General features: G+C 44.8%; 1 protein-coding gene across 1 annotated transcript in view; it reads right to left on the bottom strand.

The window, feature by feature from the left end:
• Positions 1-2,934: 2,934 nt before the first annotated feature.
• SVOP (SV2 related protein) overlaps positions 2,935-23,109 on the bottom strand; it is a 30,743-nt gene continuing 10,568 nt past the window's right edge. The window contains exons 5-16 of the mRNA XM_061603234.1: positions 22,213-22,284; positions 20,893-21,017; positions 20,355-20,418; positions 19,322-19,447; positions 19,054-19,182; positions 18,366-18,439; positions 16,714-16,790; positions 14,316-14,423; positions 12,085-12,196; positions 10,960-11,041; positions 9,793-9,882; positions 2,935-3,126 (exon numbers count right to left, since the gene is read on the bottom strand). Coding sequence (XP_061459218.1) covers positions 2,935-3,126; positions 9,793-9,882; positions 10,960-11,041; positions 12,085-12,196; positions 14,316-14,423; positions 16,714-16,790; positions 18,366-18,439; positions 19,054-19,182; positions 19,322-19,447; positions 20,355-20,418; positions 20,893-21,017; positions 22,213-22,284 — 1,251 coding nt within the window. The remainder of the gene's footprint in view (positions 3,127-9,792; positions 9,883-10,959; positions 11,042-12,084; positions 12,197-14,315; positions 14,424-16,713; positions 16,791-18,365; positions 18,440-19,053; positions 19,183-19,321; positions 19,448-20,354; positions 20,419-20,892; positions 21,018-22,212; positions 22,285-23,109) is intronic.

The raw sequence follows: 23,109 nt of genomic DNA, 5'->3' as shown, positions 1-23,109 counted from the left end.
TGGGGAAGAAATTCAACTAGGTTCACACTTAAAGCCAAATTTATCAAACTTGCACTTTCTGAAACAATATGAGAACCAAAACATGCCCATCCTTCAAAATTTGCACTTATCTGAATTTTGCAATGCAGCTCTCCAACCAAAGAAGGTTAACAAAACTGCACAAATTAGGGGGAAATGTGCATAAATCAATTTAAATATGTTAGTGAGAATAACATACAAAATGAATTATATCAGGAGAAAACTGCCTACAAAAGTATGTCTGGTAGGATAAATGTGTACTAAAATGCTGAAGAATTTTTATGAGGATTTTTTTAAAAAAATGCAAATTGCTATAGAGTTGAATTTAAGATTGGAAAAACGAGAAGCTTAGAGAACTGAAACTGACAGATCCTTCCATCCTTAGCTACAGCCCTTGCATACTTTGGAAAATGAGTTTGAAAAACAGACTACATATAACTCTAGTAGATAAAACAAATAAATAAGCAGAACTGGCCCAAAGACATTTGGGTGCTTCAAGCAATCTGTGCCACATTGTCTGACAGTTGCATCCTATTATCTTTTCAATGTCAGACAGAGCAATTTCAAGCTGTGCACAGCCACCTTCAATCCAACAGGTGCAGCCTAGCAGTTGCAATATTGCAGGGGATCTGAAGCTGCCCCCCTCTCAAATTATTCATGCCTATTTTTGGCATTCTTAAATATATATCCCATTGCCTAAGTAGCTAGTATTTCTCATGCAATCAGGCTGGCCTTCCTGGGACATTCCTGAAGCACCAAAAAGCTGCAGATTGTATTTCAATCTCGCTAGCCGCCTTGGATGGAAAATAATTCTGTTAGTAGTATTAGAACCACCAGCACACAACTACGCATATCACAGTTGCACAAATGCAGACAGTCTTTATGGATTCTGCTTCTTAAAGTCCGTCTCATCTTCCCAATGAAGAGATGATTCCAGCTGTTTCTTGTGTTGCTTAATGTCCCGTTTTACATGCAATAAGCTTCTACACATTCACAGAGGACATACCTATCGATGGCTATTAATGATAGCTAAATGGAACCACCATGTGTAGAGGCAGTTTACCTCTGAGTATCCGGTGCAGACGGAAAACAACAAGGAGGACTATGGCCTTCATGTCCTGCTTATTAGCTTCCCAGCAGTTATGGGTTGCCCACTGGTGATGGCACAAACATATTGGGCTGAATGGACCTTTTTCCAATCCAGGAGGATGCTTATTCATATCCGCTTCTCTTTAAGCTAGTTTGATTCAGTGTGTTTCAAGCCCTGTACATTTCAGTACATTTCTAAATCTTTTAGAGTAGGAAGTCATTTGGACCAATTTATTCATTTCCTGCAGAGCAGGAACTTCTCTTTTTCCCCATTGTTCAAATTTCAAGAAGGGGAATTAAAAGCAGAGGCAAACCTCCATCCTTATAATGTGTGGGCTCATTTACTTTCCACATCTACTCCTTGGGTCGCTCAGATGGACCATACAACTGCAGAAACAGTCCCAGCAAAATGTTACAGGGAGTAGCACCCTGTAGAGATCAAGAGCACACCTTTCTCACTGTATACACACCATAGCATATTCTCACTGGCTTTACTGGTGGACAAGTGAACCATGAGAAAAGGAAATTCTGCTCCGTTGTGCTGGATCAGTGGAAAGATCTGTCTAGTCCAGCATCCTGCTTACCATAGTGGCCAGACAGATGCCACCAGGAAGCCCACAAATGCAACTTGATGGCAACAGCCTTCCCCCTGCGCTTGTTCATCCCAGCTAATGGTTTGGGGTGGCACAGACTGCCTCTGAACCGGGAGGTCCCATAAGGTCATCATGAATAATAGCCACTGCTAGACTTCACCTCTTTCTATGAATTTACCATAAATCATAGAAGCTGGTGGGAATAACCACATCTTGGGGCACTAAATCCCATAAATTAATTATGTCTTTAAATTAAGACATTTTGTCTGTGTTGAATCTGCCACCCACCAGCTTCTTTGGATGATCCTGAGTTCTAATATGAGGAAGAAAAGCTTCTCTATTTTATCCACACCATGCATAATTTTATAAATCTCTTGTTATGTCCTCCCCTCGAGTTGCCTTTCTTTCTAAACTAAAAAGCCCCCAAATGCTTAGATGTTCCTCTTAGGAACATCTTTTTGATCATTCAGGTGGCCCTTTTCCACACCTTTCCTCCAGCTCTACAACATCCTTTCCTGAGGTAGAGTGATTACAACTGTATGCGGCATCCCAAATGCATGGTGTTATCAGCAGACCTCACCTCTAAGTCAAGCAAGTGGTGCTATTTTGTCAGTGGTAGGACCCTGCAGAACCATATCTGTTGGAGTGCCCAGCAACTCAGTAAAACCTATGGACAAGAAGGCTCCCATAGACCGATGGCAGTTCGTGGATGCTGATGGTTGTTTATGACAGAGAAAGTGCAAGGCTGTTGATTAATTCACAAGTGCACAAGACTGCGTGCTACACACAAGGATCTAGTAAACTTATACATGAGCCCACTTCCTGTCTGTTGTTGAGGGCATTTGCCATTTTGTGGATAGCTAAGTCTCAATCACATTCACTGAGCTGCTTGCCTGACATGGAGCAATGTGCCTGGCACCAAGAAACGAAGCTTGTTTGTTGTCAACCACAGAAATGTAGCCAAGAGTTTTCTGGCAAGGGCTCCCTCTCCTCCTCCCTAGCTGTTTCACATTCCTCCACATTCACACGCACACATTCACATTCCTGAGTTAATACCTCTCCTTTCAGATAGTGATGGGTGAGAGCAATAAAAGGAGTCCAGGACACAGCAGACTGAGCGTTCTTGCTTTCAGACACACGGCGGTGACTAGACATTCCACTTCTCAGGCGCCAGAGCGGGAGCATTTTGGACAGTCCCCACACTTTCCTGGGGTTGGAGCAATGTGTCCCATCATCACCCCTGAGATCCAGAGTTTGAGTGGGGGACTCCACGCCCAAACATCTCTTGCCCCCATTCCCGGTGGGTGGACTCCTGCAAGCCACGGCCTTTGGTTTCGATGGGCAACAAGCAGGAAGCCAGAGCGGCCAGGACACAGCACCCGCTGTAAACAATCAGCGTCAGATAGACGGAGGACTCCAGCATCACCTGCAGGGAGAGGGAAGGAGGAAGTAAGCAAAGACCAGCTGAAGGGTCACTGATTAAACTCTGAGGCCCATATGGTGTCAGTGTTTTCCAGTGGGTCCCTTACATGTGGGTGGCTTGGGTCCTAACCCACTCAAAAGGTGGCCTTGTTCTAGTTAAGGATCAGACTAGACAGCCAGTGGTGGTGTAGTGGTTAGACTGTTGGACTGGGACCTGGGTTACAAGGGTTCAAATCCCCACTCTGCCATGAAGCTTGCCAGGTAACCTTGGGCCAGTTGTCATCTCTTAGCCCAGCCTACCGCACAGGACTGTATTATCCCGGCTAAGCCTGTTGGCATCAGACTCAGACACATTGGTGCATTTTTCTCCAGTATGTTTTAAGATAAACTTCAGTTTAGAGTGCTTCGTGGATCAGCTTACACAACCATCTCTACACAGCATAATTAAGCATGGCTACTCAAAGCTAAGACGTTATCGCAGCAATTAGACACATCGCCTTGCAAGCCTTAAGTAGGTTTGGGTGGGCTCTTTCTACTTGCGTGCGGAAGGTGTCACAGAATGGGAATGCGTGCGTATGCAAGCGCTCCTCCCTGTTGGAAACGTGAGGGCCAGCTGAGCCTGCCAGAACAGTTGTCTGCATGTCTCGGATGATGACGGCAGTGGCACCTCACTGAGAGCCCCCTTCTCTAGAGGCGGTGTGCTGGGGCAAAGAGGGGTGTGGAGGGGAAGAGAAGGAGGTGGCTCCTGGCCAGCCAGTGTTCCCTCTGCTGTAACTGGAGCTAAGAGGGAGGAGCTGTCACTGTCAAAAGTGCTGAAGCCTTCTGCTTTGACACCTTTGTGTTGCAAGCAACTAGGACCCTCCCCTGGGTCCCATTCTGGATCTTCTGCATCACTCCAGGAATGTTCAATGGGGCTCATGAAATCTTGTGAGAATAAAATCAGGAGGGGAAGAATCATGTGTGTACACCACCTTGAACTCCTTGGAGGAAAGGTGGGATATAAATGTAATCAATCAATCAATCAATCAATGACCTTTGAGGTTCCACCCAACTCTACGGGTTGTATTGAACTGAGTCCTACTCAGAGTAGACCCATTGAAATGAATGGGCCTGAGTTAGCCATGTCCATTAACGTCAATAGTTCTACTCTGAGTGGACCTTTTGACTTTCAAACCTTATTGATCTATTCTGGAACCCTCTTTGCAATTGCACTTGCAATGAAGAGCAGATAATAAATGGTTTAAATAAATAAAATATTCACTGCTACTTAATTTTATGCTATAGTTGTATTTTAAATGCTTTTTTTATGCTTGGATTGTGGTTTAACTTCTTCATTGTAATCTACCCAGAGAAATCTGGTTAAGGGGCACTATTTAAATGTCATATAATATAAACACCCACCACCATATTCTCAAATCAACCCTATTTAACCACTTAGACAGACTGATGCTTAGGGCAAGCCATCACACGCATGTCTCAGTAGCAGCTGAGTAAATGTTGGAGGAAAGAGGGAGCTTGTGGTAGATGGAGGGCCTGGAATTCCTAGGAATAAGAATTAGGATGCAAAATGGGTCTAGCAAATATATAATTTAATACTCAGATTCTATCCCTGCATGCAGCAGCCGCCTAACTATTCATTCTGGAATTCTCACCGATCTAGTTAAAGTCCTTGGATGGACTTCGTTGTTCTTGTGTGCCTCCAAGTCGACTATGACTTATGGCGACCCTATGAATCAATGACCTCCAAGAGCATCTGTCATGAACCACCCTGTTCAGGTCTTGTAAGTTCAGGTCTGTGGCTTCCTTTATGGAATCAATCCATCTCTTGTTTGGCCTTCCTCTTTTTCTACTCCCTTCTATTTTTCCCAGCATTATTGTCTTTTCTAGTGAATCAGGTCTTCTCATTATGTGTCCAAAGTATGATAACCTCAGTTTCATCATTTTAGCTTCAAGTGATAGTTCTGGTTTAATTTGTTCTAACACCCAATTATTTGTCTTGTTTGTGGTCCATGGTGTGCGCAAAGCTCTCCTCCAACACCATATTTCAGATGAGAGGATTTTTCTCTTATCTGCTTTTTTCACTGTCCAACTTTCACATCCATACATAGAGGTCAGAAATACTATGGTCTGAATGATCCTGAGTTTAGTGTTCAGTGATACATCTTTGCATTTGATTGGATGGACGAGAGTGGGATTATCCCAGGGCATTCTGAAATACTCACGTGGATCAAGGAATGGATTTCACCAGTCATTTTTTTGGTTAAAAAACAATACGCCGGTATTCCTATCTTGATCAATTTTAAAATACCTCTCTCACCTCTTCCCTCTTCCTGTGTCCTCAGTGCTGTGTCCTGCTGGCCCTGTTTGTGGCAATCACACAGTAGTGATTTTCTCCACACACACACACACACATACACACACACAGATGCTGTTGTTGACTATTTATTTATATTTATTTAAAATATCCCCCTTTAGGATGCACACCTTAACGTGGTGAGGGGGTTTGAGAGTGTTGAAGAAGCTGAGAGCAATGCCGTCAGACCAAGAGGCTAGACTCCTAGCAGGGGCACCCAAGGTGGAATGGTCAAAGCTGAGACGCCAGACTAAGATGCATTCAAACTCAGAGGAAGGCAATGGTAAACCACCTCTGAATATCTCTTACCACGAAAACCCTATGAACAGAGTATCCAAAATGCAACACGAGATAGTGCTGGAAGATGAGACCCCCAGGTCAGAAGGCACTCACCGAGCTACTGGGGAAGAACAAAGGACAAGTACGAGTAGCGCTGTGACTAATGACGCAGCTGGGTCAAAGCTGAAAGGAAGCCCAGAGGCTGATGCACACAGATGCGAAAGGAGAGTCTGGAGATGTACAACACACACAATAGGAACATGGAAAGTGAGAAGCATGAACCAGGGAAAGTTAGAAATTGTCAAGCAAGAAATGGAACGCATCAACATTACAATACTTGGCGTGAGTGAATTAAAATGGACTGGAATGGGACATTTTCAATCAGGCAACTACAAAATATTTTACGCAGGAAATGAGAAATCAAGAAGAAACGGAGTTGCTTTAATAGTGAGAAGTGATGTAGCAAAAGCAATTAGGAGCTACAACGCAAGGTCTGAGCGAGTGATATCAATGAGATTAAATGGGAAACCTATTAACATAACCATCATCCAAGTCTACGCTCCAACATCAAACACAGAAGAGGAGGAATTGGAGAGATTTTACGCAGAAGTACAGGAGGAAATTGATCACACACCAAAACAAAATATGATGATAATCATGGGAGACTGGAATGCAAAAGTAGGGAACAGAGAAGAACTAGGAATTGTGGGGAAATGGGGCTTAGGAGACAGAAATGAAACAGGAGACTTATTGAATTCTGTGAAGCCAATGATTTATTTCTTGCCAACACATTTTTTGAGCAACCAAAAAGATGACTGTACATGTGGACATCACCAGATGGTCAATATAGGAATCAAATTGATTATATAATTGGAAACAGAAGATGGAGAAGTTCCATACTTTCTGCAAAAACAAGACCAGGAGCAGATTGCGGTACAGATCATGAACTGATTGTATCGAAAATCAGAGTAAAGCTAAAGAAGAACAACGCCAAAATACAATTTAAATAACATCCCAGAAGCATATAAAGATCAAATAAGGAACAGGTTTGAGGCTTTAAACTTAGATGACAGAGAACCAGAAGAACTATGGACTGAAGTCAGGGACATTATCAGGGAAGAATGCAAAAAGACAATACCTCTTGTTAAAAAGAAAGACCCCAATGGATGACTGAAGGAACTCTTAAAATAGTTAAAGAGAGAAGGAAAGCAAAACAAAAGGAGATAGAAACACGGTCAGAACCCTAAATGCAACTATACAACAACTAATACATAGGGACAAAGAAAACTATTACAATAGTTATTGTATAGAAATAGAAAAGGACAACAAAATGGGAAGAACAAGAGCCCTATTCCAAAAGATTAGAGAAATGAAAGGGAAATTTAAACCACGAGTAGGGATGTTGAATAATCAACAGGGAACACACTGACTGACCGAGATGAAATAAAAGGAAGATGGAAGCAATACACTGAAGAACTCTATAAAAGAGATGACAGGATGACAGATTCATTCATGGAGGAACCATATGATGAAGAACCAGAAATTTTAGAATGCGAGGTCAAAGCTGCTCTTAAAATTCTTGGAAGAAACAAATCACCAGGAATAGACGGCATACCAATAGAGTTGCTACAAGCTACTGAGACTGAATCTGTCCAAATTTTGACAAGAATTTGTCAAGAAATATGGAAAACTAAACAATGGCCCACAGACTGGAAGCGTTCAATATATATCCCACTTCCAAAGAATGGGGATCCCAGAGAATGCAGTAATTACTGAACTATTGCCTTAATATCCCATGCAAGTAAAGTAATGCTCAAGATTCTACAACAAAGGCTCTTACCATATATGGAGCGAGAAATGCCAGATGTCCAAGCTGGATTTAGAAAGGGAAGAGGCACCAGAGATCATATTGCAAACATACGGATAATGGAATGGAGCAAGGAATTTCAGAAGAAAATCACCCTGTGCTTTATAGACTACAGCAAAGCCTTTGACTGTGTAGATCATGAAAAACTATGGAGTGCTTTAAAAGAAATGGGGGTGCCACAGCATCTGATTGTCCTGATGCGCAACCTATACTCTGGACAAGAGGCTACTGTAAGGACAGAATATGGAGAAACCGATTGGTTCCCCATCGGAAAGGGTGTGAGACAGGGGTGTATTTTATTATCCTATTTGTTTAATCTGTACGCAGAACATATCATACGGAAAGCGGGATTGGACCGAAATGAAGGAGGTGTGAAAATTGGAGGGAGAAACATCAGTAATTTAAAATATGCAGACGATACCATACTCTTAGCAGAAACCAGTAATGATTTGAAACGAATGCTGATGAAAGTTAAAGAGGAAAGCACAAAAGCAGGACTACAGCTGAACGTCAAGAAGACTAAAGTAATGACAACAGAAGATTTATGTAACTTTACAGCTGACAATGAGGACATTGAACTTGTCAAGGATTATCAATACCTCGGCACAGTCATTAACCAAAATGGAGACAATAGTCAAGAAATCAGAAGAAGGCTAGGACTGGGGAGGGCAGCTGTGAGAGAAAAGGTCCTCAAATGCAAAGATGTATCACTGAACACCAAAGTCAGGATCATTCAGACCATGGTATTCCCGATCTCTATGTATGGATGTGAAAGTTGGACAGTGAAAAAGGCAGATAAGAGAAAAATCAACTCATTTGAAATGTGGTGCTGGAGGAGAGCTTTGTGCATACCATGGACTGCGAAAAAGACAAATAATTGGGTGTTAGATCAAATTAAACCAGAAGTATCACTTGAAGCTAAAATGTTGAAACTAAGGTTATCATACTTTGGAAACATAATGAGAAGACATGATTCATTATAAAAGATAATAATGCTGGGAAAAATGAAAGGGAGTAGAAAAAGAGGAAAGCCAAACAAGAGATGGATTGATTCCATAAAGGAAGCAACAGACCTGAACTTACAGGATCTGAACAGGGTGGTTCATGACAGATGATCTTGGAGATCGCTGATTCATAGGGTCGCCATAAGTCGTAATCGACTTGAAGGCACATAACAACAACAAATTTAAAATATTTCTATCCCACCCTTCTACCCTATAATAGGGCACTCAGGGCAGCTTACAGAAATAAAATCAAGCACGTACATAATAAAATTGTAAATTTAATAACAACAGGTTCCATTCCAGTCCACTCCCCCCACAGTTGCTCTTGCAAGCCCACAGAGTACACATGTACAGATCGCAGACGCACATGCATCTCCCTGTCTCAATCACACTTAAACACACACATTTCACATATACCCAGTCACACATATATGCCTCCCTCCCTCTCTCTGCCAGGTGCATCTCGCCTCCCCCCCCCCCACATACATCTCTCACATGCACACGGACAACATGAAGGCCTCTCTCCCTCCATCACCCCCCCACATGTCCCTCTCTCACAGATCATACAGATATACTTCTCTCAATCACACACACATGCGCCCCCCCTTGAGCAGACACATATACACACCCAATTCAGAAAAGCCCCTCCCTGGGGCAAAGGAAGCCTCCACCACCAGTGGCAGACAACACCAGCCTGAGTATGTGGGGGACCCCCCCCACATGCACTCCTTCCTTCTCTCCCCAGCCTTAAACAAACAGAAAAGGAAGCCTCAGCACAGGGCAAAGGAGGTGCTTGCCAGGACGCCTCTGCTCCTTCCTTCCTTCCTTCCTCAACCTTTTTTCAATAAGCAAGCCCCAAGATGAGGTGAAACAGCAGTTGGGAATATCCCCCACTTTTTCCCACCTCCAGCGGGACAAAGGAGCCACTCGCTGCTGGCTAGCTGGCTGGCAGGCAGGCAGTCGCAGCCTGAGCATGCGAGGATAACCCTGCCACTCCTTCTCTCACAACTTTTTAAAGCACGCCCCAGCATGGTGCAAAAGAGGTGGCTGTCGCTGGCTGGCAGGCAGCAGCAGCCTGAGGAATGGTGCTGCTATTCCGTTCCAGAGCATTCAGCCAGAAGAAAAGCACTGGCTTTCACGCATACATTGAGACACACACACTTTTACCTGTGCGATAAATGGCGTGATGAGTGCACCAACTCTGGCTACCCCGCTACAGGTCCCAAGACCCAGGGCCCGGGTGGCTGTTGGATAAACCTGCAGAGGAATTCATATATGCATTAGCACAAGTGGATATCTCACACCTCTCACCTCCTTGGAGCTGTGAACATCCAGACAGGCTCATTAAAGCCAGAGATGTCAGCCTGGAGGCCAGCAGGGCTTCCATGCCGTCTGTAGTTGCTTAATGTGCACTGAAGGATAAATTGCTCAGATTAAGGAGCCCATCCAGAAATCAGCAGTTTTACAGGGCCTGATGATTTCCTATTGGTCCATTGTGTCAGCTGATCCCTGACAGGCTGAAAGTTGTGGCACTAACTCTGGCCACCTGCAGTGGTGGCACTGCAGTGCCGCAGATGTCAAGGGTAGCATGTTCTGTCTCCTTCCCAGAAGCCACAGTGGTGCATGGAATAAAATATCTGGGGCTCCACTGCCAGAGTACTTGGCTTGAGACCCCCAGTGTCTCTAGGGTTTGTTTGAAATGCCCAGTTCTAAGCTCAGCCCTGAGAGATGTGAAGGGACTACACAGAGAAAGGGTGCTTCTGATCGTATGCAGAATGCAGTTGCCTAAACAGCCTGTCCTCATGCATTTGAGATTTGGGGACAGGTATTCCTCCAGTTCAACGGCAGAAGTTCATGACTGGTTAAGAACAGAGATCCCCTTGTCAAGGTCTGAGTGCCAATAAGAATAAGCAGACAGCCAGGAGCACCAGAACCTCCACTTTCCATGGGGCAAGCAGGAAGCTGGTGGCCACAGCCAACTGAGGATTGTGCTTATTGCATCTCATGAACAGGACGCTGGTCCACAAAAGCTTCTTCTGCTACAACAAACCTGTTAGGTCTTACAGTGTGTTGCAAACAGGCTAGCACAGCCACCCCTCTGGAGGCAGCACAAGACTCCCCAGTTTCCCTATTTGCTCCATGTAAACTGAGAGATCTCACTCTCCCAAAGTCTTCCGAGGCTTGGCTGGCATTCTCGGCATTCTTGTTCTCCTTACTGCTCGAGTAGTCATGGCTGACAGTCTCTTGCTGAGGCTGACCCAAATGTCTGGTCCTGTGCAGGCCAACAGCTGACAAAACCTTTGATTTCAGGAAATGACTGTTTTCCTTCCTTACCTCAGGGGTGTAAACGTAAGCTGCTTGAAATCCTCCCGAAATAAAAGCCCTTGCGATGAATAGTACCACAGTCAGAACTTTCCTGCAACAACAGAAGGAACACCATTTTCCTTTCCAAAGGCTGCTACCGCACTGTAACCTGTTACACTCATTATATTGTTGTTATCAGCGATTACATCAGTTGGGCAGGCCTTGCCACTTCTCTGGGGTCACTTAGAGGACCAAAAATGGGAAGAGGAGACCCTAAGCATCTCTAAAGATACCAGTGACATTCTTCGCGCTTGTCTACAGCCTTCCTTGTCTTACCAAACACAACACTGTTTGCGTATCCACAGTGTGTACACCATTTTAAGGTACTCGCCAGCAGGGATGTCAGAAAATTCTGACAAAAATGGAAATGGGACCTGAAATTGCTGTTTGTTTGTTTGTTCACCAACATGTCTGGAAATCAATCCAGCAAGCACCATCAGTATTCAGTGTTATTGCTTTTAGTCCACACACAAGATGTAACTGGTTACTTCCCCTCCCTCCACCCATTTGCGCTGAAATGAATGGGGTGGAATCATGTAATGGGCTCCTTCTAGGAGGAAGGGCAGGATATAAACTTAATAATAAAATAAATAATGGTGACACAATTACATGGTTTACATAAATTAATTATGTAAAATACATAAGTTACATAATTTTTCCACAGTGGACAGTGAGACAAATAACAGCAATTTTTTTTGGCAGAAGACGAACTGCAGCAGAACAGAAACAGTGTTGCATGCGACGAATACAGGGCGGAATGGAAAATGATCCCCTCTGATGTCCGAAACACTTTGTCTGAAAGTTCAGAATTGGCAGATGTGCTGCAGAAAACTCACACGGCGCTGGCTGCCCTTCACACCAATATGGAGAGCCTCCCCACACAGTTATGTACAAACTATGTGGAACGCAACTTTCAGTATATTACAGCCATCTCATAGAAGCAATTTTCAGCTGCTTCCTTGTGCATACTGTGACATTTGCGACAGTGAGCCCTCAAATCATGGCTCCCCAGTATTAGAGAAGAGGGAAAGTGTGTGGCCTTCTATACTGTTGTCTAGACACACTCACACCCTGGGATTGGATCACTTTGCTTACCTTCCAACGCAGAGAAAGAGCAGGAGGCTACAAAATGCAAAGACAAAAAAGCTGAGCGCCATCGTCTTTTTACGCCCTATTCGATCAATAACCCATAAGGTCACCAGAACACCTGTAGGAGAAGGGAGGCATCGATCACTCCATTTTGTGGCCAGCAGCGCTGGATTCAAGCAGGCTATTTAAATAGCAGTACCTATTTATCCGGTTGTTAGTGCTGCGAGTGAACAGCCTTCAGTCAAGCAGGCAGAGAAGCTTTTGTGGAAGTTGGTCCTTTTTTTAATTGTCAGGTCATAAGTGACTGGCATAGACACATGAGGGATAATGGGCTGGCGAATTTTCTGAACTTATTTGCCAAGCTAGATTGGAGGACCCTCCCTTGCTGGCTGCTGTTCCACATTCCATTACGATGGACCATGGAGGCAATTCTAAGGCCGGGGTTTCGATGTGATCTGTACAGCCACAGGATTGCTGCACAAACATGAAATCGAATGTGTCATTTGCTTATTGCTTTTTAAAAATGTACGCCACTTTTCCAGGCCATGTTCAAGGCAGCTTACAGCAACAGAGAGAGAAAGCAAAAGGTTCAAACTACAATAATTAAAACAAGATAGAAACATAGCAATACAGGAAGCTGCCTTACACGGAGTCATACCACTAGTCCATATGGCTCAGTATGGTCTACGCTGACTAGCAGCAGTTCTCCAGGGTCTCAGCGAGGATATTCCCAGCCCAGTCTGGAGACACCGAGGACTGAACGTGGAACCTTCTGAATACAAAGTTGGTGCTCCAACACTAAGCTACAGCCCTTGCTCAAAATTTTATTATTTATTTATTTATTACATTTATATCTCACCTTTCCTCCTCCAAGGAGCTCAAGGTAGCATACAGACATGGTTCTCCCCTTCCCAATTTTATCCTCACAACAACCCTGTGAGGTAAGCTAGGCTAATCGACCGTAACTGGACCAAGGTCATCCAGTGAGCTTCATGGCTGAGTGGGGATTTGAACCCTGGTCTCCCAGCACCTGGTCATAGCCCAGCACTTTAACCACTATCTCACATAACATTTAAAAGTTTTTAAAAGTCTATCTGTCGTTGTTATGTGCCTTCAAGTCGACTACAACTTATGGCGACCCTATGAATCAGCGACCTCCAAGAGCATCTGTCATGAACCATCCTGTTGAGATCTTGTAAGTTCAGGTCTGTGGCTTCCTTTATGGAATCAATCCATCTCTTGTTTGGTCCTCCTCTTTTTTTACTCCCTTCTGTTTTTCCCAGCATTATTGTCTTTTCTAGTGAATCATGTCTTCTCATTATGTGTCCAAAGTATGATAACCTCTGTTTCATCATTTTAGCGTCTAGTGATAGTTCTGGTTTAATTTGTTCTAACACCCAATTATTTGTCTTTTTCGCAGTCCATGGTATGCACAAAGCTCTCCTCCAACACCACATTTCAAATGACAATTTCTAACTTTCCCTGGTTCATGCTTCTCACATTCCATGTTCCTATTGTTTGCATCGTACAACTCCAGACTCTCCTTTCGCATCTGTGCACATCAGCCTCTGGGCTTCCTTTCGGCTTTGACCCAGCTGCGTCATTAGTCACAGCGCTACCCGTACTTTGTTCTTCCCCAGTAGCTCAGCGAGTGCCTTCTGACCTGGGGGTCTCATCTTCCAGCACTATCTTGTGTTGCATTTTGGATACTCTGTTCATAGGGTTTTCATGGTGAGGTATTCAGAGGTGGTTTACCATTGCCTTCCTCTGAGTTTGAATGCATCTTAGTCTGGCGTCTCAGCTTTGACCATTCCGCCTTGGGTGCCCCTGCTAGGAGTCTAGCCTCTTGGTCTGACGGCATTGCTCTCAGCTTCTTCAACACTCTCAAACCCCCTCACCACAATGAGGTGTGTGCATCCTAGAGGGAAGGCTGCTATCTATTTGCCAAATACGATTTTAAAGTAAATAGGCTGCTATCTATTTACTTTAAAATTGTATTTGGCACCTGGAGAATTTCAGCTATCATTTAACCATGAGGTTGGTCCTTCTGACTACAGAGAAAAACTTAGGAACATTTGGCAATTCGTGATCATCATCACTGTATTTCTGAAACACCTTTTCTTACCAGGGACATGGGATTTACATTTCCCTACAACCACATACGAATTAGTCTGCGGCTTCCCCCTTGGTGGTTTCCCACTCTGCTAGGAGAAGCCTTCCCTTTTCCAATTGTCTACCTGGGAACTCAGACAGAGTAGTCCACAGCAAATCGATGTAGTCCTTTTCTGTTAGGTATTCACATGCCAGGCTGCATTTTGCCTTTACTGTTTTTCTCTTGCTGGATACTTAAATGAAGTAATGAGGGGAGGAAAGAAGAAGAGGAAGAATATGTGAAGTTTTAAGTAATCTTTCCCCCCCTAAGCATTCATCCTTGCACTTTTTGGCTTGGTGTATCAGAAGTAGCACAGGCACCCAAGTGGCAGCAGATCCACCCCCCTGCTATGAAACAGAGCTGTCCATTCACCGCTCCCCACAGATCAACCCATGCAAGCTAAACCACAGCATGGTGCAAGGAAAGGCAAGTGCGCCACAGAAAGATGTTTACAAAACAAATCATTCTAGGTAACTCAAGACTGCTGCCACCACCAGCCACCAGCCAATCAAACAGGTAAATATCCCTTCCTGACTCCAACCCAGGTGCAGGGAAAATCCATCAGTTTTATCATTCCCAAAGGAAATATAATGAGGTGCATATATATACTACTCTGTAACGTCTTGTCTATGTGCATAGTATTCTAAAACGGTCATGGCTTTGGACCAGGAAGCCTCAGGTGCACAGTCCTCCTACAACAGCAGCTCTGAGGAGGAAATGGGTCCACTCCCTAGTCATTCCCATGTGGATCCTCTGGCACCAGAGCCCCACATCCCATCCCCTGAACTTTGAGGAGACACCTCTGCCGCTGGGCTCCAGTGACTGGACCACAGACTCCTTGGAGGATCAGGCAATCCTTGAGGGATGTTCTTTAAGATAGTCCCTGCATCCTGGAATCCCACTGCCTAGAAAAACCTAAAATGGAAATGGACTGCCTTCAAGTCGATCCTGACTTATGGTGACCCTGTGAATAGGGATTTCATGGTAAGTGGTATTCAGGGGGTTTACCATTGCCTCCCTCTGAGGCTATAGTCCTCCCCAGCTGGCGAGGGCCTGCTCAGCTTGCCACAGCTGCACAAGCCAGCCCCTTCCTTGTCCGCAACTGCCTGCTGGGGGGCAACTGGGCTCCTTGGGACTCTGCAGCTTGCCCACGGCTGCACAGGTGGCAGGGCACGTAACCCCTGAGCCACTCACTGTGGGGTGATCTTTAGCTGGCCCTTGACACCCAGGAGACACGAGTGGGGATTTGAACTCACAGACCCTGGACTCCCAGCCAGGCTCTCCTCCCCACTGGGCTATACCAGCTGCATATACGAGCTAATGGCTGCAGAAAAAAGGCACTGAACCTTTAACTACCCATGGGAAGTGGCTTCCATTTTGCCTAGCCCAGATCATAAGGCTCTACCATTTCTTCCAAGACAATTGGTTGTTTCTGCTTCAGTGGCAGGACCACTGACCTTGGTGCTGAACCAGCCCCTTGGCCCTGAGCCTACTGATCTCCATCTTGTTGGGCCTTTACCATCCCTTGGTGGTGGATGGATATCACCACGGATCAGGACAGAAACATGGTGGTTTGGAATGGGAAATCAAGTGGGAATCTTAGCGAGAGGCTGCTCTTGGAAGGGAGAGAGAGGGAGAAGGTGGTTGGAGAATTTGGATGGGTCAGTAGTGGTCCTTGGGCTACTCACTGAGGAGCAAGGCAGTACTAAACCCCTTGCCTTCTCTCTGATAATCCAGATAATCTGGTGAAATTCAGGGGTGTAGTTGTCCAGGGTCACAGGGGGTCATAGACCCCTTACTTTTTGGGGAGCAAGGTCCCAAGCCAATTGGCATGAAATGGGAGTGTGTTAGCAACTGAGAAGAATCTTCTCACTTGGCTAACATGCTTCCTTGTCCTTTCATGCTGACTGGAGCCAATGTAAGTGAAAAGAGGTGAGTCAGTCACTGAGAAGACTCTTCTCAGTAGTTAACACAACCCTCCCCTTTCATGCTGATTGGCTCCTAGGGTAAGTGAGAACTAAGCTTCAAGGCAAAGTATCTTGGTCTCCCAAATCCTAGTCCCATGCTTGGCTTCATTTCAGAATTCTTGAAATCAAAACGTTTCTGACAACATTTAGCCCCCAGAGAGAGAGACTGAGAAGGGGGGAAGCCTATGAACACAGCAGTTTTATTCTGGTTCTATAATTTTGTAATTGCAGAAGAGATAGTGAATCTTGAAGGTGCAGCTGTGAGGTGGCATGGTGTGACTATCATGATGGGAGCCTGCACTTCTGAATTTGCCACTACAGTACTGGAAATGATCTCTCTCTCACACACACACATCCTCTCCAGGCCCTTGTGCAACCAGGGCAGGGGAATTTGCCCCAGGCAGGCCAGGGGGACAGAGATTCAGAGCCTCAAGTAGAAACAGGCCCCGCTGGAAGGTTTTCCAGTTAACTTGCTCTACCCGCAGTTGTTATTTTCATTGGTAAGGCCATACTCACAGCTGCAGAGGTCTCCTGCTTGAAAGAGTTCCGTTGTTAATAAAACTAAGCCGTAATAAGAAAAGGCGTTGGAGAACCTGTTGGGAAAGGAGAGGAGAGGGAACGTCACAGACAACTGATGCCCTGAAAAGCAACAGTGCACAAAGTGACTCTGGATGGGGTGGTCGTGCAGTCTCAGGAAAGTTCTTTATCAGCATCCAGCAAAGGAAATGGGTGAGGCGGACAGAGATGCAGTTTGATTCAAGCACCCAAAGCAGGCAAGGGGTAGAGATGGGCAAATGTTGTCCCTGTCATAATTCACAATTTGCTTGCCAAGTTACAAATCCAATGTTATAAGTTCAGATGAAAGTTCTCTTGTTGGTGCACAATTCTGACGTATCTTTGAATTTACTTACAGTAAGGCAAGGAGGTCCAAGGGCTTTTTAACCATTTTCCTCTTTATTTTCTTGAACTTCCTTAAAGGTAAAAGTCTCTCTGTGAGGCTGGGAAGTGCTGCTCCTGCCATGTGATTTCAAAACGGGCCAGCTAAGCATGGCGCTTTATGATCTAGAGGCTGCAGCGGAAAACGATGGCTTCCCCAAATCATCACATGGGCTCAGGCATCTTTTATTTCCTATAGCCCAATGGCAGCACATCAAAGTTAATAAAGTATTGCTCACAGGAGACACAGCAGAAGCAGCAGACTCCTCCACTGGAATCGATTGTGCCGAAACTGCATTTGCTACATTCTCTCTTTTACTAGGGCTGCAATCTTAATTGGTTAAATTATTGTTGTTATTATTATTATTATTATTATATTAGATTTAGATTTAGATCCCACCCTTCCTCCCAGCAGGAGCCCAGGGCAGCAATTCATAGATTAAAATTTTTGATCCAATGAAAAGGTCCTTGATTTTTACAAATCTATTATTTTTAACAAGAGTACTTGCAAAAAAACTGTGGAGGGCAACTGCACCACCTGAAAAGGGCTTTACAATTTTCTCACACAAGCTTTAGGGAATGCCTCTTCTGCAACCTGGCAGTCACCCAATTAAAGAAATCCTACCTTAACTGCATGAGCTTTAGCCAAAAGAAAAGCATGATTTTTTGTTTCAGGATGACTCGTTTACCCATGCGCTATTTAATAAATTAGCCACTTGCTTTAATCAGTGAATAGGGTAGAAATAATGTTGATTGTTCAGCTAACATGTGTTTAATCAGGTGACAGCCCGGTCTCTTGCACAATGATCAAGGAGCCCCGCTCCTCATTTGCCGGTTGGTTTCCCCTGGTTGTTCTCTGTTTCCCCCCACCTGGCATCTCATTTCCCCCAGGGATGTTGGCAAAGAGGCCCAAAGTGCCGGACTCCCGGAGCCACCATATAGGAAGAACGGATTGCGCCCTGTAGGGCTGCAGCGCTACTACTGCCTGTGGCCAGATGGTGGTACTGCAACAGCCCGTCCTGCTGCAATCATGTGGCCCAGGAAGCCTACAGGATCTCACCTGCCCCTATAAAGCTGCTGATTCTTAGCAAGTTATTCCTGAGGCATGAACCGAGCTGCTCATAAGCTACCTAGTCCTATGTGACCACCCTACTGAAATGCCCACTTGCCTCCAGGCCACCAGCTCTGGCACAGAGGGGATTTATACCGAATCATCTGCTTCTTCCTCTTACCATATAAACCAAAGCAGGAGTGTTGTCCATCTAAACTGGGGAGTGAATAGATCCCTCATTTTTCCTCTGTCTTCCTGTTTGGAAACAAAAAATTTGGACACTTAGTAGTGTCTGAAAACAAGGGAAAAAGAGTAGGGGGAGGACAGCGAGAGAGTGTGTATGTGTATATAGGAGCAGCCAAAAGGACGAGCCTTTCTGACTGACCATCATGGCTTAATGAATCCTCATTCATTGTCTGAGGCATTGCCTGCTTCAGGTTCCCCACTGTCAGAAATATAGCAGGTGGGTACCCGAGATGGGGCCTTTTCAGCCATGGCACCCATGATATGGAAGAGCCTCCCAAGGGAGTTCCACCTGACCCCCTCACTCCTTCCTTGTAGACAGGCAGCAAAGACTGTTTGATTCTGCGAGCTTTTGTAGGTCATTAAATTGCTTTCCACTCCTACTGCTTTTTAAAAGTCATTTGACCCTTTTCAGATTTGTCGCTAATTTTATTGACGTTATTTTATTATTGATTGTAAGCCAGCTCAAACATTTTATTGAAAAGCTGGATATCAATCTTGTAAACAAAGCAAGAAAATAAACAATCCAGGGTTGAGCCAAGTGATCCATGCACCCTTCTGTGGATGCTCGCTGGATTTGGGATGGATGTTTCTGGGAGCCGTGAATGCCTTCCTCCCACACTCACCTGCCTCGAGATGATCAACTTCCCTAGCAGCATCGGAGCTCCGTTCTCAGCCGCTATCCGCTTCAAAGTGGCCATGGCCTTTTCTTGGTTCCCAGATAAAACATCATATCGTGCACTTTCTGGCAACCACTGGGCGGAAGCAAAAGAAGCCGACAAGGCATGATAAAAGGATAGAAAAAACCCCACCGGATAAGACTAATCTGAAGCCATTTCCCTCCCAGCAAGGGATGCCCCCCTAAAGCTTTGTCAAGCCAGAAGGACTACCTACGAAACACAAGATGGCAAACAGCAGAAGAGGGGCAGCCGAAAGGATGAGCAGCCAACTCCAACCGAGGGTGGGCATCACGAATACCGCCAGGAGAACTTCAAAGACAGTCCCAATGGCCCAGAAGACCTACCCATGTAGAAACGGGGAGGAGTGGTTTGCTGGTGTGAGCCCCATCACAACAGGTGAAATACTGAATTTCCCACCCTTCCTCCCAGAAGGAGCCCCGGGCAGCAAACGAAAACACTAAAAACACTTTAAAACATCTTAAAAGCAAAAAGACTTTCAAAGCGTATTTAAAAACATATTAAAACTAAACATCTTAAAAACATCTTTTAAAAAACAACTTTGAAAACACCTTAAAAAGCAATACAAATACAAATACGCCTTTGTTATTGACCCTCGCTGCAAGTGGCTCTGAAGTCTGGGCTTTCCTTGTTCCACTGCAACGTCCATAAGACAGAGATGACCAGGCCATATGTTCACTTTGCAACACTCAGAACAACTGGACTGGTCTATTTGGAGCTACAGGTTAGCCCCACCTTCCCCAACCTGGTGCCCGCCAGTTGTTTTGGACTACAGTTCCCATCATCCCAGACCATTGGCTGTGATGACTGGGACTGATGGGAGATGGAGTCTAAAACATCTGGATGGCACCAGGTTGAGGAAGACTGCACGAATCACAATGGTAAATGATTGAGGGGCCAGCTACCCACTCACCCGTAGCTCAGTGGTAGAGCATTGCCTTGCATGTACAAGGTCCCGGGTGCAATCCCTGATATCTCCAGCTAGGGCTGGGAGAAACTCCTGCCAGTCAGTGTTGACAGTACTGAGCTCGATGGACCAACAGTGTGACTCAGTAAAGGGCAGCCTCCTATATTCCTAAGGAAAGGCTCCCAAGCAAGGAGCAATAATTTATCCCCTGATCACATCTCATCGATTGCTCAGGAATTCTCCGTCCTACAGCCTTATATTTCAGAGCAGAACTGGGACCCTTTTTCTGACAGCAACCACATGCCTCGTGTCTCCCACTTACCTCAATTAACAAAATGCATTTTGCTCTGGATTTCATCGGCAGAAATTCGGCATATAACGTTACCCTGGAAAGAAGGAAAAGATGGAAGGGAACGGTCACCTGAATATGCTGGAGGTGTGTGCATGGGTCTGGAAATCTACTGAAACTGACAGAAGGAGAACTTAAGAAAATGTTTTTCTGGACAAACAACCGGCAGACGGAAACACCATAATCACACACACAAAAAGAAAAACCCCTAATATATTTTTAAAAATGCAATCCAGATTATTTTAAAAATTAACCATTTTTAATGTGCCCTCAGCCTAAAAAGGTTAGCCCACCACCACCACTTTAGTATCAAGGGGCCTGAAATCTAACCGTGGCCAAGCGGGTAGGTGGGGAGGACTGCACAACTCAGAAGGATAACGGTGGAACTAGGGGCTGGAAGGCAGTTAGCTGATGCAAAACAAGTTGGGGAGATGGTCAGCTTTCCAGCAGAGGGGCCGCCCTTAAAGCAGTAAAACCACAATGAAGACAGGAATTGGGAATAGTTACTTACGACTGAGGGACTCCACCAATGCCAAAACCCACCAGTCCTCTCAGCACCAGGATCCAGCTGTAAACTGGTGCAAAGCCACTAAGAATCCCATAGTATAAGGTCCACAGTACACTGATCTTTAGCCCCTGCGTAGGAGGAAGAAAAACAAATGTGCAAAACAACTACAACACAGCAACACAAACAACAATCCAACAACAACAACCCCTTCTGTAATTCTCCTTTACCAAAGATCAAGGGACTTCTCCTTCACCTCAAAAGCCAAGGCCATGCTTCTGAGCAGCACCTGTCAGGTGGCCCCTGAGCCACCAACCTTCCCAGAGCAAGGCTCCCTGTTACAGTGCCAACAGCATCTCTCTAAATGCCCCTACACCTTAAATCAGGGGAGGAGAACCTATGGTCCTCAAGGTGTTTTTGGACACCAACCCCCATCAGTCCCCACCAGCATGGTCAAGGGCCAGGGATGATGGGAACTGTTGTTCCATCATCTAGAGGGCCACAGGTTCCCCATCCCTGCTGTAAACCGAAAGGCAAACAGAAATACAATGGGAGATCAGGGTTTGAATCCCCACACAGCCATGAAGCTCACTGGGTGCCCTTGGGCCAGTCACTGCCTCTCAGCCTCATGAAAACCCTATTCATAGAGCCGCCATAAGTCGGAATCGACTTGAAAGCAGTACACAAGAATGTGGAAGGGAGGTGTGTTGGCAGAAAGGATGGGTGAGAATTTCGATTCAGTTCGCATTTCAAGCAGAATTTATCAAATTTGCACTTTCCAAAACAATATGAGAACCGAAACACAGCCGTCCTTCAAAATTCACATTTATTGGAATTTTGGGATGCAGTTCTCCAACTAAACAACATGTATAAAAATGCATGTTAGGGGAAAGTGTGCATAAAAATGAATGCATGAGTGAAAATAAAATGCAAAAAGGCATAAAATGATGAGAAAAGGTTTGCAAAAATGTGTCCCTTTGTCAAAACTGTCTACAAAAAGGTGTTTATTTGGAGAAATTCACACTAAAAAGGTGGAGAATTTTCATGAGGATTTTTTTTTTAAATTGCTGATCACTGCAGAAATGTAGAGAACTGAATTTAACATTGGAAAAATGAGAAGTTGAGAGAACCGAAACAGACAGATCTTTCCATCCCTAGTTGACAGCCCTTTTATCTTTAAATTGAGCCCTGCTGGGAAAAATTAGTCCAAGGCAGAGGTGGAGATGTAGTCCCACCGGCTGGCCACCAGGGCCCATTGTGGCACTCAGTGTGGCAATGTGACTACATCCACCTAGCAAATATTTCAGGGGAATGTGAGACACTTACTGTTTTTCTGCCATACTGGTCTGAAATGTTTCCCCAGAGAGTGGAACTGAACATCATGCCCATAAAAACCACCTGTAACAAGTGAAAAGAAAGGATATTTTTTATTCACAAGCTGAGGTGGGAGTTTTCTGAGAGAACCACCAAGAAGAGAAAGCTAAGAGGGGAAAACATCTTAGGGATTGTCTACATTTGAGCATTATTCAGCTGTTAATCGCTGCATTCATTTGGATGTGTATATGAGGAGCAACTTTGGTCTTTCTCATTGGTACCAGACGGCATTCCCTTTTGTGCGTGTCCCCGCCTTCTGATTTATTTATTCGATTATGCCAATTAAGTACCGACAGGGCATGTGTACACACTTTGTTTTTTAAAGAAAATTCCCTGCCCAGGAAGTGTGCAAAAGCACACACTCAGGCAATTGTAAATTTGGTTGTGCAATTTTCTGGTTTTTGTGCAAATTGGAGGGATCAAAATAAAGCAATGATAAACTCTCAACAGGCACTTTTCAGATTGCTGCACAATATATCTGGTGTAGAAATGTTTAATGTGGCTTGCTTGTGTAGTTTTCTGGCTTTGTGCAAATCTGAGGGATCAAAAGAATATACATATATATGGCTATGCTCCTCCATTCAGCAGCACACCGGAAATAATTAGGAGCACAGCTGGAAAAGAAATGTAAGCATTGCGACATAGAGACATGGACAATGGAAGTAGCGGAACGTGATGACTGATTCACCCACCCCAAAATGTCTGTGACCCCAGGTGGAGTGGTTTGGAGCCTGATTTCCCCCAATTTATCAGATTATCCTCATATTGGGCAAACCCAGTTTTACAGGGGAAAATAATCAAAAGTTGTGTTGTTTGAGAGTAACGTCATGTGGACTGTGCAAATTAAAT

The sequence above is a fragment of the Rhineura floridana genome, chromosome 19 (assembly GCF_030035675.1).
Source record: "Rhineura floridana isolate rRhiFlo1 chromosome 19, rRhiFlo1.hap2, whole genome shotgun sequence".
Lineage (NCBI taxonomy): Eukaryota > Metazoa > Chordata > Lepidosauria > Squamata > Rhineuridae > Rhineura > Rhineura floridana.
Note: the sequence above shows the minus strand (reverse complement) of the source record. Positions and strands in the feature narration are given on the sequence as shown.